This window comes from Microcaecilia unicolor, chromosome 1 (genome assembly GCF_901765095.1).
Source record: "Microcaecilia unicolor chromosome 1, aMicUni1.1, whole genome shotgun sequence".
NCBI lineage: Eukaryota > Metazoa > Chordata > Amphibia > Gymnophiona > Siphonopidae > Microcaecilia > Microcaecilia unicolor.
This window is the reverse complement of record NC_044031.1, coordinates 83553670-83576799: the sequence shown is the minus strand read 5'-3', so window position 1 is coordinate 83576799 and position 23130 is coordinate 83553670. Positions and strand designations below refer to the sequence as shown.

General features: G+C 41.4%; 1 protein-coding gene across 1 annotated transcript in view; it reads left to right on the top strand.

The window, feature by feature from the left end:
• Nucleotides 1-23130, top strand: part of LOC115467297 (la-related protein 4B-like) — a 123891-nt gene that overhangs the window by 52769 nt on the left and 47992 nt on the right. The window contains exon 4 of the mRNA XM_030199190.1: nt 4754-4878. Coding sequence (XP_030055050.1) covers nt 4754-4878 — 125 coding nt within the window. The remainder of the gene's footprint in view (nt 1-4753; nt 4879-23130) is intronic.

Sequence of the window (23130 nt, the reverse complement as noted above, 5' to 3'; positions counted from 1 at the left end):
TGGTCCTGTATGTTTTTTACTTCTTGAACAGTTCAGGCTTAATTCTGATAGAGCTGAACTAGAGCATATAAATGTTGGGTGTGTGTATATCTGTATCTATATATCTATCTATATATATATATATATCTATATCTACTGTTCTACAGTATTCTTTCATGGAATATATATATGTACTATAATGAAACTCACCCACAACGTTCTGAAGTCACTCAGTCACTCACTGAAGGGTTCATAGATTCATGGTGGTGAAGCCAGAACACTGACCATGTCTCTCTGCCCCGCCCTCACATGACGGACCAATCAGAAAAAACACCCTCAACATTCTGAAACACAAAGGACCATCACAACACCGTTCCCAGGCAACACTAGGCAACGTAAGACGGACCAATCAGAGGAAACTACGTGACAATAAGGGAGGAGCATTCCCCAGCAGAATGGCTCATTATCTGTGCAGCACGGAGAGCACAGAACCACCGCTGGAATGAGAGAAGAATATTCCTGCTGTGGGTATGTGCAAAAATAGACCAGGGGAGGGGGGGGGAATTTTTAACTGCCTAATGCCAGTACTGAAGAGTGCCAGAGGGCCTATAGCACAGACTATATTTGGGATCGCTTGACATGGAGTCAGAGGAGCCGGAAAACAACGTGCTCGTCACCATCTGGGACAAGGACAAGCTGCGGCCCAGCTGGAAGGATTACCCGCGACCCAGCCAGCAGCAAACAGCGACCAAGGAAGGGGGAGGAGTACTCCTTCCCTGCCTAGGAATCGCTGGAGACTGGCTGCCAAACTAACGAAACAACCGCACACCGACGCACCACCTCCATCATTAGAAAGGCATCCACTCTTCCTTCAACAGAAATGCAAACTAATTATACAAAACAAACAAAGAATACATGGTTTCTCAGGCGGCTGCAGGTAACTCCCCACCCCCTTCCTCTTCCCCTTTTGCCGAAGCGGCCAAGGACGTGCCCAACCATCCCCAGCCTCAGGCAAGCTGTCTCCCACCTCGGGGATTCCCCGAGCACCCGGAAAAAGAAGGCGCTGATTTCTGCAGCGCATAAATGTTCCAGCATTCCCCTGCAGCCGGCCTGAAATGGACCAAACATACCGGATCACCCCCCGACGGCCCGAGACCGTGCTCTTCTCCCTTCCACCAACTTAAAACAACCATCCCCGTCCTCAGGCAAGCCGTCACCCACCTCCAGGATACCCAGAACCCCAGCCCAATGGAAAAAGATGGCGCTGCTTCCAACAGCACATTTCTCTTTCAGCATTCCCCTACAGCAGCCCTGAAACAGCCAAAAAATACCGACAGACAAAGAACGTGCTCCTCAACCTTCCGCCCATCTAAAACAACACTGCTGCCTCAGCACAACACACAAAAAAAACATGGGAAAAAAAAAACACTCAACAAAGGCTGACACCCCCTACAACCACATTTACATTTCACCAACAGAAAGACCCCCCTCCACAAACCTCCTTGACAGACAAAACCACACACACACAATACAACAGAAACACACCCTCAAAGCCACACACCAATCCAACCCACTTTGCCAGCACAGCACATCCCCCAACCCCCAAGCAAAAAAACAAAACAAAAAAAGACACACATCAACAACCTGCACACACACCGCACCCTCACACACTCACACACACACACAAAATAACTCTGTGACACATATACACACACTCACAAAAAAACCACATGCTAGCGCCCGTTTCATTGGTTTTGGAAACGGGCCTTTTTTACTAGTATATATATAATATACCATGAAAGAATACTGTAGAACAGTAGAAGTTGATCTAGCCACTTTTTTTTCAAACCAAACTTTATGAAGGTGAGCAGTGATCCAAGCCATTGCCACCTGCATAACCACACATGTAACTTGGAGCTGTGCTCTTAAAGGATTCAAATGTTGGAGGATCCGATGACTTGGGTATTTTCAGGAGGGTTAAATCAGGGACCCAAGAGTGATGTACAAATAAATTCTCTGTGACACCTTTATTCACTAAGGGGTCCTTTTTTCTTTTACTCCATAGATGAGCACTGAGTTACCCCCTTTGTTAGCAGGATTAATCACCATCTCAGAATTCTGAGGATTTTAGTGTTGTATAATCATGTTTGGAAGATCATCTAAAGTGATATAGACTAGTGCAAGTACATTGTGCAGGAAACCTGTTTAGTCTGGAGCAGCTTTTTATTGTTGTTCTATGGTATGTTTCTTTGCTGTTTCATTAATGGTTTTTAATTATCTGTTTCATGCTTGTAGTAGTTTAAAGTAGGGCTGCATTTTGATTAAGACTATTAAAAATTATCACGATTAATCACACAAAAGTATTTATTTTTTATTTACTTTTTTCTTCATTGTGTCTACTTGTGACTTTGCACAAGTCACTTAACCCTCCATTACCCCAGGTACAAAATAAGTACCTGCACATAATATGTAAACCACTTTAATCCTAACCACAGAAAGGTGGTATGTCAAATCCCATCCCCCTTCCCCACCCTGAAGTACTAATATTCTCCCTCCCTTGGAAACTTTGTCCCTGACTCATCCCACCTCCTCTGACATCACTTCATGTTTCTGCATGGGTGGGCCAGGTCAGAGGGAAAGCTTTAGGCCAGGCCACAGACAGTATGTGCAGTGCTGTCGCTGCCAAAGACCAGTAGAAGACCACTTTTAAGATTGACTGGCATGGGAGGATGTTACATCACAGGTGGGAGAAAGATGCCGGATTGTGACAAGGACGGGGGTTGGGAGTGGAAGAGAGCATAAAAGATTTTTGGAGGAGGTGGGAGATGCCACATAGTGATTAAGTTTTTTTAATCATGGTTCATTAATACATTAATTGCAGAGTTAACTGCGATTAACTTGCTGCCCTAATATATATTAAAGGTAGTATCTTTGTCCTGAATTTTACTCATTTTTATTTAATACCTTATTGCTTTAAGAAGAACAGGGAACTGTTCTCTCATTAATAGTATATGGTCACTTTCAAGCGAGTTCCTTGCTAAACTGGCAGCACATCACTGAAGGGCCCTATTTTCTCAGTGTTTTTTGCATAGACAAAAATAGGGAAGACAGAGCAAGTAGGACTCACTGTATATCTCATAAGATAAACTAGAATTTCACTCTTTTTATGGAAACCAATAGGAATGTGAAGCACATCTAACAAGGTATTTCTAGAATGACTTTTGAGATAGTGATAAGACCCTTATCTATGACTATTCACACTTCTATGTTTATTGATCTGCCATTTTCAATTTTGGGAGCAAGATAAATAAGGTAGATATAGTTAAAGGCATTTTGCCACTTCTCTTTTGCCCCCTAACATCAAGACATTTAGTATGAGTTTTATTGGGAGAATGTTCTGTCCAGGAATGCTTTTCCAGAGCCTTCTCAACCCTGCAAGTAATAGACTGCTAGGACAAGACTTCTGTTAGTCTCAAGCTAAAAATTGTGTTTTTTTTTTGGTTTGGGGTTTTTTTTTTTGGGGGGGGGGGGGGGGGGGGGGGGTAGATTAACTAAGAATAGAGGTTTTTGACTGGTATTAAGCTGGATTCTCAACATTAGTCTGCGAGGGTTAAAAGTTCATCTTTGGAAAACACTGTGCCTTTGTTGCCTCTTTTCCAGAGCTTGAAACTAATTTTCTTTGAAGCTTACATGTTTGAGCCATTATTAAGAGAGCAAGGCTTTTGTTTTTGCTCTCTGTTTCCTGGATTGAGAGAGAGAGGAAGGACTTTTCAGATATGTTCTAGACCTGAGGGCCCTAAATCATAATATGGTGATAGAAAAGTTCTCGATGGTATTTGCAGACATTCTTCACCTTCAAAATCAAGGAGACTAGTTCTGTTTTTGCACCACAGGGATCCATTGTTGTCATAGAAAGTATCTCAGGTTTAAATAAATACAGAGCATTTTGCCGCTGTCCTGTCTTTTGGCTTGATGTTTGTATCCTGAGTCTTGCCAAAGTGTTTGTGAAGTGTACTTATATTGGGAGTGCGTGTGTTTTTTCACCTGGAAATTGGTTGTTCGAGGGCCCTGCTTAAGCAGCAGCAAGCATTGAAATTAAATGATCAGATTTTTCCAAATCTACTTCCTTTGATCTATACAAGGTATGACTCATGCCAAGACTTATTGTCCCACTCAAAAAGCTGAGATGATCATGGTTTCTACAGACAGAGTCTAGAATTGTTTAAGAATTTTGTCTTAATGATAGGGTCTGTACAGGTCACTCTTTTAATACATGGTACTAACCTTGTTTATTTAGCAGATATTTGGCAATCTACTGCACTACCTAAGTCATTCAGACTTTTCTTAAGTACTTGTTCTGGTCATTTCTGCTTCGTAGTTTGTCATGCGCTCCCTCAGAGCTTAGTTTTGACAAGGGCACTGCCCAGTGTGACACTGAGTTTAGAGAGAGAGAGAGAGCTGCTGATGTAATAGGTCACAACTTTAAAGAGGGATAGTAGAGTAGGCAATAAGATGATGATTAGATTTGTGGAATTTTAGAGCAGTTAAACTGTTCTTTGTGCAAATAGTAATCAAACATTTTTAAAACTGTTTTGCCATTTATGGTCACTGTATGCAGAAAAATTTTTATTTATAGTCCTATGATTGTTAGACCATAATAATTTTTCAGCCACACTGTACAGCATTCTGTATTACAACATATACATTATAACTCTTTCAGGCTAACCTTAACAAAATCTATCCTAAATTGTATTCATTTGTTTGCTTTTTTTAGAATCTAAATGTGGATGCAAGTACTAACACTATCCCTTCAGGAATTCCACGGGAGCCATTGTTGCCAGTTTCTTCTGCATTACCAGGGACCTTTGAAAGCCCTCCTTCCCCGTCCCAGTCTCCAGAGTAAGAACTCCATTTGTTTGACAGGTTTTAATCTTTGGAACTTAAAAATAAGGCTTTTTCAGACCGAAAAATCTTAGGACCTGATGAATAAATGTTCCTCACTTCCCAATTCAATGCCTCCATCTTGTGCATCTCATTTGATATGATCTCCAGGGCCCTGTTGAACTACAGGATACAAAAGAAAAACACACTGCTGTAGCTACTTTCTACTACAGAAAAATCAGAGAATCTGAACTTGACTCCAAGAAGGAGGAAGCCGATTGATTCTGCTTCAGATTCAGCAGCACAGCAATGGCTAAACTGTAAGAGAAGGAGGAGAGAGTACATCAGCATTCAGGATCTGACTTGGGTGCAGAGAGGATTGTTAAATGGGCAGAATACAACGGGGGAAGAAAATAAGAAACAAGGAAAGAGTGAAGGAGAGACAGGCTAACCGAAAGGGTTTAGGAATAGAAAGTGAGTGGAAAGGTAAGAAAGATTTCTAGGGATTGGTGCATGTGTATGGAGTGGGGGGTGGGGGGGAGCTAGAAGGAAGCTGATGGGGAAGGAGATGTAGAAGAGAAGATGCCATTAGGAGGCAAAAATAGTAGTAAGATAAAAAGGGTTCTATTGGGGACTCAGAAAAACTGAAAAAATGACAGTGGAGAAAGAATAGGATAGGGCGAGATTCGCTGAAAATGGGAAAAGGTAATCAGATAATTATGTTTTGTAGCAGAAGTGAGTTTTGAGGAGTGGCAAAGTGGTCTTATTGTCTTATATAAACTTGCTATTACAGCAGCTGAGTTTATGGAACAGAAGTGAACAAAAAATCCCGAGCTTAAAAAATTATCAGGGCATAAAATGAGAACATGTGACATCGATCAGACATATTCCGGTACTATCCAACTAATTAATAAAGTTTTTATGAAGCTTTTTCATCTGTTAGTATAACTTACTCTGGCTGTTCTGTCACTGTGTTCCACTTATTTTTCAGTTACAAATTAAATTAGCCCTCTTATATCTCTGCAGAGGTATTCCTACAGTTCCCACCTCTGTATTTCAGAGGTTTTATAGTGGACCACCTAGAAAAACTGTTATCTTTAAGAAAAAAAAATGGCTTTCCAGGAATTGCCTTTTTTATTGTTTATATCTAGCTGACACCTTTACATCAGCAGCTGAAGATGAGTTAAAACATTTTATCTACATTAGGTATTTCAATGTCCCCTTAGGGCTTATAGTCTGTCTGTAGAACTCTGTACCTGAGACAGTTGGAAGTTATGAGTTACGAAGATCACAATGAGCCTCATTGGGATTTAAACCATGGTGTCCTTTGTTCTTAGCATACAGCTCTAACCAATAGTCTCTAAGGAATACAGTCAAGACATTCAAGCTCAGTAGTTGGGCTTAATGCATTGCTCTCATGATTAAAAGAGCTCTAAGTGTGATAATGCCATCCAGTTGGCACCAGGGTCAAGAGTTACCTGGATCCAGAGAGCATATCCAGGATTTTTGGCTCTATTTTAGAAAGCATCAATATAAAGGGGAAGTTGAGGTTTTCCATAAATTGTTGGCACTTTCTAAGTTTGGATTGCTGGATCAAGAAACCACACACTCTGATGAACATATCAAATGCCTTGGCACAGTCACTCGTGATATTGTTTGGTCATAAGGCCACTGCATGCATCTGCTTCAGCAAATGCTAACATTTCAGTGAGACCTTCTTTTATACCAGATATCAGTGAATGACAGTGGTGGGTTTACCTCTCCTCTGATGGTGAAGAACTTGGCGACAGCCTCATTATAAGGGTTAGCAATCCTTTAGTTACTACACTGATGTTAACTATAAATGCATCAAGAGCTGTATAGGAAACTCATGTTCTATGCGATCACACCCAAATAATTTGAATAAAACAAGAGAAATATCAAGTGAATCTTCTAGAGCTAAGAGTGATCTTCATGGCTGTTGGAGCCTTTGCCAAGATAGTATTAGGAAAGAGTCTTGATCCAAATGGATACTCAGATGACCATATTCTATATAAAGGAGGAGAAACTGGATCATATAATGCCTTGTTTGTTCACACCCTTGTGTGTATTTCACATTCTGCTGTATAAAAAATGCAATTGAAAATGTAATTACAAATAAGAAAGCAAAAAAATCTTGATTTCATAAGTGTGCATTTTTTAAAATTTTACCTATGGCTCCAGAATCTACCTTAATGGCCCATACTGAATTAAATAGAGCTTCTCTGTGTCTATTCACTGTAGCTAAGCTGATTCAAATACTCCTGGATTAAGACTTAAGCTGCTTGTGTAGCATGATGTGAGTTTGAAACAAAGATCTAAATGTGTCAAAAACAGTGATGCCAAAAAAGGTACTGAAATCTCCAGGATAAAATTATACAGGGTACAGTTTGGGTGAAGACCATAAGAAAACTTCACTGTGTTCAAATATCCCTTGGATCACTGTCAGGTCCTAATAAAGTGGAAACAATTTGGCAGGTCCAAGAAGACTGCCTTAGGCTATCCCTCCAAAATAGCAGGGAGTCAAGAGGAAGGTCACTGTGAGGCCTAAGATTACTTTAAAGGGGCTACAAAAATCTCTAAGATTAGGGAAAATTTTGATGATAAAACAATTACAAAATTATTCTACAAGCAAGGCCTATATTGGAAGATGGAAAGAAGGAAGCCACTGCTGAAGAATAGTCATATGATGCACAGCATAGCATTTGCAAAGAAACTTTAGAGAGAAACTGCACATGTGGGAGAATGTTTTCTAGTCTGAGGAGACCAAAGTAGATCTTTTTGGTCTAAATGCTAAGTGATGTATGTGGCATACAACAAACACAATTCATCAACCTGCTAACAGTCCCTACAGTAAAGCATGATGGTGGCAGCATTATGTTGTGGGGGTGTTTCGCCACACTGGGGACAGAGAATGATTGAGGGAAAAGACGGATAGTGTACAATACAGGAAGATCATGCAGGAAAACATGTTGTACTCTACCATAGACCTGAGAATGGTGAGAAGATTCACCTTTGAGCAGAGTGGAGGAGTGGCCTAGTGGTTAGGGTGGTGGACTTTGGTCCTGGGGAACTGAGGAACTGAGTTCAATTCCCACTTCAGGCACAGGCAGCTCCTTGTGACTCTGGGCAAGTCACATAACCCTCTATTGCCCCATGTAAGCCGCAATGAGCCTGCCATGAGTGGGAAAACGCAGGGTACAAATGTAACAACAACAAAAAAATAGTGATCCTAAGCACAAAGTAAGAAATAATGGAGTGTTTCAGCACGAAGAAAGTGAGTGTTCTTGAGTGGCCCAGTCAAAGCTCAGTTATGAATCCAGTTGAAAATCTGTGACAAGTCTTGAAGACTGAAGTCCACAGGGATCCCTAGACATGGAAGACCTTGAGCTGTTTTGCCAAGAAAAATGGACAAAAATGGCACCATCATGTTGTGCAACATTGGTAGACATTTAACCTAAATAACTCATGACTGCTCAGTGCATTTTGAGTTGAATTTTTTAGACAGCAGAATGTGAAAAATGTATAGTGATATGAAGACTTCTTCAGCAGGGGCACTAAAAGCCTGGAACTAGACTATATAGCGACAGATGTTCTTTTCAGCAGTGGATGTTCTGGGAGCACAAAATAACTCTGGACAAACTTGACCTGCTATCTGTGCTAGAAAATATCATCCAGCAGTGGGGGATTCCTAAAACTAGAATTAGCTTCAGCTATTCTCCTAAAGAACAGGCCAATACAGTGGCAGCTGCTTTCAAAATATACTGGAGAAGAAGGCTACTCTTTATCTATGCCTTTTCTGCTTATGCCTAAATTATATAAAAGGTAAAACAGGATAGGGCTTCCAAGATACTCATAGTGCTTTCATGACCTTGTCAAATATAGTTTTCTCATGTGTATCAGCCCTTGGTGAAGGCTTTGTTTCATTTAGCAGAATTCTTCCTCATGCATTGAGTACATCAGATCAAGAAAATATTTTGTACCCCCAAATTAATTTTTTTAAATTCTAACATCAAGGATGTTTTGTGCTTATTAGCATCTCTGCAACTTTGGAGAAGTGGAAGTTATCTCAATAGTTTCAAGGATTCAGTCTACTAAAAGGTTATACAGGTTTATGAATGATGTTCTCTAGGTAGTGAGGTCAGAGGGAAATCAACCTGTTTACATGGTCTCCATGGAGTTTGCTGCAGTATTTTTTCTACATCTCATTTTCTGGTCTATAGTGAAAGCGCATCAAGTGCAATAGCAGTTCTCATACATATTAATGGGAATCAATTTAACTTCATCTGTTAGTGTCCAAATAAAATCTCCAGTTAAAGAAACCATTGGTTTTATAAGATATAAGTTTGGTTCTAGCCCAGCTCTTATAACAACCATATGACCCTAGGGATCTGCAGACCTGAAGTATCTGAACCAGGACATCTTTAATAGTGATAACTTCAGCCTGGTATGTAAGCAAGATTAGGTACTGCAGTTCTTCCAAGATAACATAATTCTTAAAGCACATCCTCAGTATCTGTCAAAGGTGATAATCAGCATTTTATATTAGTCAATTTATTGTGATCCCCACTTTTTTTGGGGGGTGAAACCTATTCTCATAAGAATGAGCAGGCCCAGCCCACATTGAACTGTCAAAGAGCACTGACCTGTTAAAACACAACCGCATTGTCAGCCAAATAGCTCTTTATATCAAATGATTTCTAAAAGGACAAGAAATGCAGTAGCTAAGACTTTCTCATACTGCCTAGCAGATGGTATACACTGCTACAGCCTGACAGGATTGCAGTTAACAGACAATATAAAAGCATTTTGGTTGCCCACCAATATTCCATCTTTATTGAAGACACATGCTGCATTGCAACATGGGCTTCCATTAATACTGTCATCAATTTACATTTATTCTTTTAAACAGAGTTGGTGCCCCTTTGCTTCTTACTAGTATTTGCTGGTGTATGAATTCCTCAAGTAGTGTTTTTCAGTTGTTACTTTTGGCTTTCCTTTGTGGGTTTTTTTTTTTTTGTATTTTCTGTAATTCCATTGTATGCAAATCTATCTCATGCATAGTCATTGTGGATACTCTGAAAACTTTGACTTGATGTGTTCTGAAGATTGGATTGAGAACATTAATGCCTTTACATCTCACTACATTTTGATATACCACCTTTCTGTGGTACAACCAAAGCAGTTTTACCTATTATGTACAGGTATTTTCTCTGTCCCTAATGGGGCATTGGAGGGTTAAGCGACTTGTCTAGGGTCACAAGGAGCTGCAGTGGGAATCGAACCTGGTTCCCCCTGGATCTTAGTCCATTGCACTATGTTACTATCAGTTAGCTTCCCCCAAACATCTGTCAAAGTTGCTCGAGAAAATAGGTTTATTCTGACATCATCTCTGTTATACGATTGTTCTATTGTGCTGATGTTAATTTATATAATGCCATTACTAGGATTTAATTTGCTTATTTGTAAGGTTACCTCATTGTTCCAACTGTATATGGCACACACATTTGCTCATTTTACTATTTGTCATCTTAATGTAATGTAATGTGTCAAACTAAACTTGTTGTAAACTGCCTTGAGTGAATCTTTTTCATAAAAGCAGATGATAAATCCCAATAAATATATGCTTAGTGTTATTACTCATATAATTGCAATAGAAAATATTATTTTCTTATCCTTCTAGACTAGTCCAAACGAATAGGTTTGTGCCCCTACTAACAGATGAAGGTAGAGAATACTGACAGTTCAGTGATATCATCATCTGTATAAGGAATGGGTGCAGTCTTGGAACTTGCCAGCATTTCTCTGCCTTCAGCAAATGGTGCAGGTTGGACTAGTGCAGGAGCTATCTTGGGTATAGGCCTGACTCCCCGGGGATTAATTTGTAGGCTGGACTCCAGAAGTTGTCTTAGCTAGTAACATAGTAAATGATGGCAGATAAAGACCTAAACGGTCCATCCAGTCTGCCCAACAAGTCAAACTCATTTTATATGGTATATAGTTCAGTCCAGAGGGATTCGCTCCCCTCCATAGCCCTGAGCCTCAGCCTACAGGCTTTTGCTTCGGTATGACTGGCTGGTACAAATCTCACAGGCCTTCCAACATCGAGTGTTTATTTGTTCTTTTATATCCCATCTTCCCCAGTTAGCCTGTTTAAAAAAAAGAAAGAAAGAGAGGTTAGAGGCTCCATGGATGCCTGTTCTGTTTCCTGTGGGGAATAAAGTTGAAGAAAAAGAGAGAGAGAAGGGGAGAGCTCAATAATTAATGTTGATTTTCCATGAGTTCAATTTAGTTTTAGAAGGTGGCCCCAAGGAATTCCTGTACTTGCTCTGCCACTAGGGGAGACGGGAGCTGTTTTCCAGGAGAGTGCTGAATTGCTCTTTTGCTCAGTTCTTTAGTAGGTTGTTTCTTCTGTTCTCCTAAGGACCGTTAGGACAGGTGCAGCACCTTGCGGGCTATCAAGGGGCCTCCCCTGGAACTTGTCAGTACAGTTCTGGCAGGGGAGTAGGCAATAGGTAGGCACGAGGTGGGTGGTTTCACAGCATCTTGCCAAATATGAAGCAGCAAGAAATCCTCACGTTCATGGTGGCTGAGGAGCACTTAAATAAAAAGGCACAATTCTAGGTCGGTGTTCCTGGATAATGGGGGGGGGGGGGGGGGGGGCGGAGATCAATCATTTCAGAGCAGATTACATAGCAGAAGATGTGCAGGGCCCAACATCTTAGTTTTTCTCTGATATTAAATGATGATGTTTGGAAAGGCTATATATCTACCATTTAGCATGGCAAGTCAGGTGCTTCTCCAGGTCTTTGCCAGGTTAGTAGTCTTTTTGGATGTCTTTTCATGCCTGTCAGAGTTCTAAGGGTGCATTGGGGGGAAACAGCCTACAAGACCATTTCTAGGCTCTTCTACCCAGGCACAACCACTCCAAAATAAATTCAGTTGTCGTGCTGGGGATTTCCTAGTGGGAAAAAATTAATTTGATGGGTCTCTTTTGGAGTCTGGTCCGTTGCATGCTTGAGCTTTAATATACCATACATTTTAACCCTTGCAAGAATTTTTCCCAACAAGGAGATTGGTAGCCTACATATGTATCTCTGTTGCCTGCTTTCAGAGGATAGTTTAAGGGAGATCTTATCATCCCTCCTAGGCCTTGTTTAAATGCTTCGTACAGTCCTGCCTCTCTCCCATTTTCACTTGGCAGGTGCCAGGTATTAGAGGCAATCCTCTTTGATTGTTAAAGTTGCTGTCTTTGGGTTCCCCTTACAATAGGCTTCTGGGTGTCAGTTTGCTCTGCCCAGAGTTTCATGGGGTTGAGAATCTTACAGGAGCCTTAGGATCATTCTACTTGGTAGTTTGCTAATAGCTAATATTGTGCCAAATAGATTTCTGGACCTAGTGTTTCTTCTTTACTCAGTACCATTGCACCTAAGTCTGAGCCTAGGGTTGGGCTGTGTCCGTTGATTTCAGTAAAATATGGCTCTTTTGTTTATCCTTGTAGCTTGCAAGGACATAGAAGTTGGTTTAGTCTTGCACAGGGAGCACGTCCGTTCTCAATTGGTTGATAGTAGAACCATGGATCAGTACCAATTGAGCAGATCTAGTGGTCTAGAGAAGCCATTGTATTGTGGCTGTCTAGCTTTGTATGAGGGCTCAGTTCTAGGCCCTATGAATGTTTGTGTGAATGTTGCTTTCAGGAAAGCCCAGGGCAGTACTGCAGGAGACTATATGCAGTATGACACCTTAGATGTTGGGGCTTAAATGGGATGTTTAGAGTATGGAAGATGAGTATCAGTGTCTGGTTTTCCTCCCGCCTGAAGTCCCCAAAGCTTTGGTGCATCCCACTTGTCTGGCCTGGTCTAGCAGTATAAGGAAGGCGAAATTTGTTCTTAACCATTAATTTCATTTCCTTGACTCTTGCTAAACCAGTCCAGGACCTGCCCAGGAAAACTATGGCTAGGTATCCTTCAATATTGTCTGGGGTCTCAAGATATCTGTCGGACTTATTCTAGTGTTTGAGAAAAAGTTCTCCGTCCTGAGAGGGCTGGGAACTAAAATATTGCTTTTATTGTTGGTACATATTGTGAAGCCACTAGGTCAGTCCATATTATTGTTTCATAATATCTCTTGACAATGATCTGCATTATTAAATAACATTTGATTCTTAAAGATGTTCCATAGTGGTGATCCAGTATCTTCATTTGTAGTGTTAATCTATAATGTTGAAAAGTAGTAGCTGAAAAAGTAAGGGAAAGAAAAGGTTAAATTACAAGAGGACTCAGAAAGATGAAGACAGGCAAAACTACCCGGAGAAGCTAAGAGTAGCTAGAAAAGCTGTTAGGAAAGCATTGATGCAAATGGAAGAAAAGATAGCCAATACCTTAAAATTGGGGGGCAAAACATTTTTTAGATATGTAATGATTGTAGGAAGGTCCATATTAGCATTGTAAGGCTCAAGGATGAGGGGGAGGAATTATGTAAAAGCTAATAAGGATAAAGCTGAACTGCTTAACTATTATTTCTGTTCTGTGTTCACTGATGAAAAGCCGGGAGTAGGACTGCAAAAAAGAAATGCAAATAGGGTTGGTTGGATGGTAGACCAGAACAAATTCTCAGAAGACTGTTCTCAAGAGGAGCTAGCTAAACTAAAAATAGACAAAGCGATGGGGCCTGATGGGATACATCCGAGGGTACTTAAGGAACTCAGAGATGTTCTGGTTGCTCCATTGTCAGACCTCTTCAAAGCTTCTTTTGAGTCTGGAGTGGTTCTGGAAGATTGGGGAAGGGTGGATGTGGTCCCTTTACACAAGAAGGGAGGAGGACTTTCGAACAATTCTTTCAGCGACATCAAAAATCAGTAAGTCACCTAATATATGATCAAAATATATTTTTGGTAACTTTACAAGGATCAAAGCATTTTTATAGGGACCGAATAAAAGGCATCAGTATTGCTGCAGACCGCTCAAAACATGGCAGCCAGGCTTATATTTGGAAAATCGCGATTTGAAAGCGCCAAACCCCTTTGAGAAAAACTACATTGGCTCCCAATCAAAGAACGTATTACTTTCAAAATCTGCACCCTGGTCCACAAAATTATCTATGGCGATGCCCTGAGATATATGATTGACTTCATAGACCTGCCAACCAGAAACTCAGCCATGTCATCACGAACATAACTAAATCTTTACCACCCTATCTGCAAAGAACTCAAGTACAAATCAATTTATGGATCCAACTTCTCCTATATAAGCACGCATCTCTGGAATGCACTACCAAAAACCATAAAAGCAACGTACGACCACCTCAACTTCCGGAAATCACTGTTTGAAAAGGCATACCCTACTGACCCAACTTAAACGCCTGAACTCAGCAACACAAAGAAACCAAAATTTGTAATGAACACTATGAACACTATACAACTCCTCTACGATTCCCTATTATGTCTGTAACACATTTATCTCATTGACAATAACATCACTCTGTATTTGTTTCACCTGCAAATAGGTGGGAAAGTGTGGGGGTATAAATGTAACAAATAAATGTTTGAGAGTATTGGTCATAAAATGAATGTATAATATAGTTGTCTTCTATTCTTAGATTTTTTTTTACTTTTTGTAGGTTTAGATGTTTTCTGCCTAATTAGTGGGTTATTCAAGAGTATTTAAAAAATTCAGTATTTTTCGAGGATTTTGTAACATAGGCGCAAATACTTGATTTGTTTTATGATAGAATCAAATTATACATTTGTGCAACTGAGAAGTCGTCATATGGCACAAAAACAGACTGGAAGAATGCAGAGCAAACCAGTGGATGGGCACAAAAAAATACATTTGTATCCCATATTTTCCCACATAGCAGTAGGCTCAATTTGGCTTACAGGTTCCGTAGAGGAGAGTACCAACTCTGGGAATATATACAGAGTGGAAACTAGAGTAACAGTAGGTGCAAGGAAGCTGATAAGGTTCCGGAAAAGAGAATACAACTCTGGGACGAATAGAGAAGTAATCCCAATGAGGCTATAAGTCTCAGGGGGTGGGACTACAGCTTCCAGTGAGCAATACAGAGTAGGATAACGGTAGAAGTACACTTAATTATAACTGGAACGGTAAAATTCGTACAGTATGACGTAATATGATTATGTGGAAGGGGTATTTATTTTTTAGTTCGATAGATGTGATGCATTGTTCATGAATTAGTTCGGGTCTGCTGGGTAGGCTTTCCGGAAGAGGTGAGTCTTGAGGTCTTTTCGGAATTTTAGATGGGTGTTCACAGTTCTAATGTTTCTAGGTAATGCGTTCCAAAGCTGGGTGCAAATGTAGGAAAAGCTGGATGCATATGTTGATTTGTATTTTAGTCCTTTACAGTTTGGGTAATGCAGGTTTAGAAACGTTCTTGATGATTCGATGATGTTTCTAGTTGGTTAGTCGATAAGTTTGGTGATTATACTGTAGGTTGGGACCAGGCCATGGATTATTTTGTGAACCAGAGTTCAAATTTTGAAGGCTATTCATTCCTTGATTGGTAGCCAGTGCAGTATTTTGCTTAGGGGTTTAGCACTTTCAAATCTTGTCTTTCCGAAAATGAATCTAGCTGCCGTGTTCTGCGCGGTCTGGAGTTTCCTTACGATCTGTTCTTTGCATCCCTCATATACGGTGTTAAGTAGTCAAGATGTGATAGTACCATTGTTTGAATTAAGTTACGGAAAGTTTCCCTTGGGAAGAATTGTTTCATTTGAGTTTCCACATTGCACGGAACGTTTTCTTCGTGGTGGCAGAGGCTTGGCTCTCCAGGGTTAGGTTGGTGTCAATAGTAATTCCAAGGATCTTCAGTTTGTCCTGTATTGGGAGAGTATGTTCCGAGGTTTTTATGGATGGAGGTTTGTTTTGTGGTGAGAATAAGGCAGTGAGTTTTTCTTTGTTGAGTTTGAATGCCGATGGCCAGGCATCCATTAAGCTTAAACTAGTCTTTATTGCAACAGAGATTTCTGTTAGATTAGAGTTGAACGGTATGTAAATGGTGACATAATCCACATACAGAAAAGGATTAAGATTTTGCTTGTGTAGGGCATGAGCAAGGGGATCATCGTCAGATTAAATAATATGGGTGAGAGAGGTGAACCCTGGGGTACTCCGCAGTCAGTACTCCATGATGGTGATATGTTTGAGTTTGCTTTTACTTGATAAGATCTCGTGGTTAGGAAACCCTTGATCCATATGAGTATATTCCTATTTGAGTATATTGAGTATATAAAACAGTAGAAGAACTGGGTTTTATCAAATAAACACCTATTTTATTTTTCACCTAGTGGGTCTATTAGCATTAAAGCCTCAAATCAGAAGCCTTGACTATATTAAAGTATACAGAACACATTCAGCAGGCTTGGTGGTGGTGTAAGTTTTGGAAAATGTCACCTAAGATTTCACCATTCCTGGCTCTTGCAAATAATCCAGCTTTTGAGCCAGGGATGGGGAACTGACGTTTGACTTTGTGGGCCACCAGGTTATGCATACGGTTAAAAATGCTAAATAGTAGTAGTATATAATCTCTTGCAACTGGACTTTGAGGCTTTTCCCTCTTTTGACCAAGTTAAATGGAAATGGGATATTCCTAATAATCATTTATTGCATTATCTTAAAATCTGCTTCTATTTCAATATGTTAATGCATACACAGGACGGCTTGAAAATAAATAATATTGATGAAGATTTTGCTACACTTACATAAGAACATAAGAATAGCTATACTGGTTCAGACCAATGGTCCATCTAGCCCAGTATCCTGTTTCCAACAGTGGCCAATCCAGGTCATAAATACCTGGCAGAAACCCAAATAGCAAGATACCATTGTACCAATCCCAGGGCAAGCAGTGGCTTCCCCATGTCTATCTCAATAGCAGACTATGGACTTTTCCTTTAGGAAATTGTCCAAACCTTTTTTAAATGCAGATACTCCAACTGCTGTTTCCACATCCTCCAGCAAGGAGTTCAAGAGCTTAACTATTTATTGAGTGAAAAAAAATATTTATTTGTTTTAAAAGTATTTCCATGTAACTTCATTAAGTGTTCCCCAGTCTTTGTACTTCTTGAAAGAGTAAAAAAAATCAATTTACTTCTACTCAATCTGCACCACTCAATATTGTAGACCTCAATCATGTCTCCCCTCAGCCGCCTTTTTTCCAAGCTAAAGAACCCTAACCTCTCTTTAATCTTTCCTCATATGAGAGGACTTCTATCCCCTTTATAACATAGTAACATAACATAGTAGATGACGGCAGAAAAAGACCTGCACGGTCCATCCAGTCTGCCCAAGAAGATAAATTCATATGTGCTACGTTTTTTATTTGTACTGTCCTCTTCAGTGCACAGACAGTATAAGTCTGGCCAGCCCTATCCAAGCCTCCCAACCACCAACCCCGCCTCCCAACCACCAGCTCTGGCACAGACCGTATAAGTCTGGCCAGCCCTATCCCTGCCACACACCACCGGCTCTGGCACAGACCGTATAAGTCTGCCCAGCACTATCCCCGCCTCCCAACCACCAACCCTGCCTCCCAACCACCAGCTCTGGCACAGACCGTATAAGTCTGCCCAGCACTATCCCTGCCACCCACCACTGGCTCTGGCACAGACCGTATAAGTCTGCCCAGCACTAGTCCCTCCTCCCAACCACCAGCCCCAGCACAGACTGTATATGTCTTCCCACACTAGCCCCGCCTCCCAACCACCAGCTTTGTCACCCATTCTAGGCTATCATTTTGGTTGCTCTTCTTTGAACCTTTTCTAGTTCCTAGGCACTGTATTAAGATTATTTGGTATGAAGATAGGCATCAGGGGAGGGATGTGGCATATTTGGAAAGACTAGCAGCCCTGTGGACAATTGATTTAGCAGAAGACATTTTGATACAGGACAATATTGACTGCCTAGAAGGACTGGAGATGGCTGCTTGCCAATATGAACGTGCAGGATACACTTTTTAAGCTTTTGCATAGGATTTACATTACTAGGGAAAACTGGACAGAAATGCGCCTTTGGTAGGATCATACCTGTCTGAAATTTAAGCAGAGCATAAGAACCTGAGCGCATTTCTTTTTAGAATGTGTGACACTCCTGGACCTGTGGACAGAGGCGATATGAGTGGTGGGTCATCTGCTTGAGCATACGCACAGTTTATTGATGTTGGAGCTATTGGACTTGGGAGAGAAGCATAGACTTCCGCCCAGAACAGAAAAGAAATTTGTTTTTACTGTTTTTCTTCTTGTTCACAAGACCATACTTAAGTAGTGGACTAAAGTGGAGGCACTTCTGGTTTCGGTATGGATGAACTTTGAGGAAAATGGCAGTGCATAAATCATTGGACTGCCAAAGCATCCGTCTAAAGCTGCATTATGTTTGACACATCTATGGACTTCTTTTCAGAAACTGCTACGAACTTACTGGATGAAGGAGATGCCTTTGTTGATCTCTATAGTTCGGCCAGACTTGTGAGGGTTGAGTGTGTGTGTGGTGTGATTGGGGAAGGAATTGCTGGGAGGGAGGGAAGTGGTAGGGGCTAATATGGGGGGAAATGCACAGCTGTGAAACACCTATGTTTAGGTGGCTGCTCTGTTGAATAAGCTGCAACCAGTGAGAAACATAATGAAGAATTTGGTTTGAAATTTATCTGACCAGTTTGTCTTAGAGGTTTGTTAACCAATTGTTTTTGTCTATACTATGTGGAATAAATAAAAAGATATTTTTAAGTGTATAGGTAAATATAATAACAAAATACCTAACATTCATGGGAATTTCCAGATGGCAGAATGTTACTGAAGCCCAGTTTTTCCAGCTCTTAATAGAGAAGAGAGAGGGGAAAACACTGTCCTATCCCTCACAGTCTTCATTTGGTAACAGTGCAGTTTAAGGTGCCGATGCCCAAAAGTCCCTGTAAAGCACTGCTTGCTATTTCCACCTCTCTAAAAATTACCGAGGTGGAAATGGCAAGTGATGCTCAAAAAAAAATCTGATGCAAATGAGCTGCACAGACTTTTACCATGCATCTCGGGCCAGGGCATGCATATAGTAGTCGATCGGTAAGCTTGGCTGCAATGTGCATGCCCTGAATGGCTTTCATACAATCACTAACAAAGCACAGAAATCAACAAGTTGCAACACTCCTCTGTCCACCAGTCGTTGTTTATCATGGTTTCCTCGATGGGAGTCGGATGCAGGCAGCTCTGCACCTGCTCTCACCCTACAAAGAGCCATCATCAAGATGGTAAGCCTGGGAGGGAGAGAGACAGAAGAGCAGAGGTTCAGAGCACTTCATGGCACTTGTCCTAAGCACAGGTCAAAAACCTGCAAACGTCAGTCAAGTGCGGATGGCTTGGTACCCATTCTTACCTTATGAGACATCATCAAGATGGCTGCTGCATAGGTGATCACAGGAGCACCCAGCTCCGAAGACCCGCAGTGGACCAGCCCGAAATTGGCCACGGATCAGCCCAATCTCGAGGGAGATAGCAGCGTGAGAAATTGCGGGGCCGAAACCGGTCCGCAATCGATCGGTTCCCCAATTGGAGCCGCTGGGGACAGCCCGACGAGACAGCAGCGGGACCACGCAGCATTTTGGCCCTGACCCAGCAGTGACTCGACCTCACATACCCCAAGGCCGCCGGCCGCCTGTCGGAGGCAGTCACCCCTGGTACCGCACACCTACAGCGCCCTCCTCCCGATTGTCCGATCACCCGCTGCCCCATCTCCAGGGCCAACGACCAGACCAACCAGAGCGATCACGGAGGTGAAACTCGGTTGGTGCAGAAAGAGAAGAGCGAGAGCGAGGATCGGAGCGAGGCAAGACCGGAAGGGAAGGAGAGGACGGGGAAGTCGGACCAGAGAGGATAGCAACGGTAGTCGGAGAGCCGAAGAACTGCAGAGTGAGCAGAATAGAGGAACGATGCAACCTGAGACAGTCCATGGACGAACGAGCGGAGGGCGGAGAGGATCAGCCCGCAGCTGGGGGAGACTGATCTGGCCAGGAGTGACAGATATCGGACCTACGAGGCGATGCCGGTAGTCTGTCAGATGACCTCTTGCTGCCAATTAACCCCACGGTGCCGAGCTGAACCATCGGAGCCACAATGGAAATAAATGAACAGGCGATGCGGGCTGAGTAATCAGCCTATGATCATTTATAAATAGCAGCGCAAGACAGACACCAACCACGTGGCTGCAGACTAAGGAAGGCAGAAGTGCAGAGAATCCTGCAAAGAAGCCTACAAGCGGGTAAGAAATACCAGAAAAAAGAAAAAAAGAGACCACTACACAAATCCCTGACCCAAATGAATACCTTTAAACTGATCCTAATCAGTCACTCCTTAACATTAATTTACACTATTCTAACCACTCCACTCACAGAAACCAACAATATACCCATACTACACACACACCAAAGACTGACAGGACATAAAACACCCCATCAATATGACAAGAATTCAAACAATGAAGAAACAACACGCGAACAACCGCAACAGAAGGGAAAGATAGATACTTCCAAAATAAAGGAACGACAACTAATAAAAATCCACACATCACCAAACACGGACCCATACCAAAATATTCAAGTGGGATATACAAACGTCAGATCAGTAGTCAATAAACAATAACCATAACAGATTGGATCACAACAGACAATCTTGACCTACTAATTATCAGCGAAACTTGGATCCATGACCAAAAGGACCCCATAATTTTGGAACTTTTCCCTCCAGGATACAAAATTACTCACTGGACAAGGAAAGAAAAAAGAGGAGGAGGCCTAGCACTAATCTACAAAGCTCACTTTAATATAACAACTGCCGCCAAATTGATAACACCGAAACTTGAAATCGCTTCAGTTAGAATTAACCATTCTGCCCTGAATGACAACTTAAATGTTGTCTTGTTCTACAGACCACCAGGCAATTGGCAAGAACGTCAATCACACTTTATGGACTTTATATCGAATACCTGTGTATCTGACTCCAACTTAATCATAATTGAGGACATAAATATACACCTAGAAGACCCTAATGCAATCAACGCACGTGAATGCAAGGACTTCCTCCAGTTATGGGACCTTTGCTGGCCTAGCATGCAAGCCACCCACATCAAAGGACACACAATTGACCTCATCACATACAAACTATCCCCAGACCTAAACATTACACTAACAGATACAAAATGGACAGAGATACCATGGTCAGATCACCATAAACTAATCCTCACCTTACAGTGGCGGAAAAAAAAAGGTACGCACCTCAAACAAGAGCCCACAACCTACACTACGAGAGGCCAAATTGACCCTGTAACATTCTGGCAAGAGATCTACAACAATGAATGGACAGCACAAACAGATTCCAAACATTTTCTACTAAACTAGGACGACAGATGTAGGAACACACTAGGCAAAATTGCACCATTACAAAAAGACTACACGAAGACAAAACTCAATACCTTGGTTCAACAAAGAACTGAAATTACTAAAAACACGTTAGGAGACTTGAGCGAGCATGGAAGAAAATGAAAGACGAACAGACACTCAATGCATGGAAACAACAACAAAGAAAATACAAATACTCAGTAAGGCAAACTTAGAGAACGTACTACAAAACAAAAATAGGGCCAGACTACAAAGACGCACATAAACTCTACTAACTCGTGAATAAACTAATAGACACAACACCGGTGACCACAACCAGCACAGACGCCCCATCGGAAGACAACCTTGCCAAATACTTCAATGAGAAAATAATAAAACTACGATCCACGTTACCACTTAATAATACTGATCATGAAAAATTCATGGATTGTCTTGACCCAACTCCCGGTGAACACCCAGCAGATCGAATCTGGATTAACTTCGATCTACTAACCGAAGAAACCATCACTCAAGCAATCAACAAATTCTCTAAAACCCACTCCAAACTGGATATTTGCCCCAGCAATCTAATGAGGTCCGCCCCCAAACGCTTCATAACAGACCTCACGTCACACTTGAATTACATGTTACGGACTCTTTCCCAAGGACAAAGGAAACATACTTCTTACACCTATACCCAAAGACCTAAAGAAAAAAATTAAGTGATGCATCCATCCCCCTGATAGTCAAACTAATGGAAAGTATGGTAACCAAACAACTTACCGACTAGTTAAACAAATTCACAATATTACATGAATCACAGTCAAGATTTCGATTCAACCATAGTATTGAAACAGTGATAACCACACTCATTACCAAATTTAAACAATTGCAACCGGAAACAATGTGCTGCTCCTACAATTTGACATGTCCAGCGCGTTCGACATGGTCAGCCACCAAATACTCTCGAACATCCTAGACTACTTCGGGATTGGAGGAAACGTACAAAGATGGTTCAAAGGCTTCTTAACAACTAGAACTTATCAAGTGATTTCAAAATCAAAAATGTCAACACCTTGGAAACCCAAATGTGGAATACCACAAGGATCACCACTCTCACCAACCCTTTTTAACGTAATGATGACACTTTTAGCTAAATCACTATCCAACCAAGGACTCAACCCGTACATCTATGCAGATGATGTCACGATATACATCCCGTTCAAGCACGATCTAACTGAAATCACAAATGAAATCAAGCACAGCCTCCAAATAATGAACTCGTGGGCGGACGCATTCCAACTAAAGCTAAACGCAGAAAAGACACAATGTCTTATCCTATCCTCACAATATAGCACAAATAAACACAATACCATAAACACCCCAGATTACACCCTTCCGGTCTCTGACAGTCTGAAAATTCTGGGAGTCACAATTGACCGAAATCTCACACTTGAAGACCATGCGAAAAATACAACAAAGAAAATGTTCCACTCAATGTGGAAACTTAAAAGGATCAAACCTTTCATCCCAAGGGAAGTATTCCACAGCCTAGTACAATCAATGGTGCTTAAGCCACTTAGACTACTGTAACACCATCTGTGCCGGATGCAAAGAACAAATCATTAAGAAACTTCAAACAGCTCAAAACACAGCAGCTAGACTCATATTTGGGGAAAGCGAAATACGAAAGCGCTAAACCCCTAAGAGAAAAACTACACTGGCTCCCATTAAAAGAACGAATCGCGTTCAAAGTTTGCACCATGATCCTCAAAATCACACACGGGGAAGCCCCGACCTACATGTCAGACCTTATAGACCTACCTACTAGGAACGCAAAAAGATCAGCACGCACATTCCTCAATCTACACTACCCCA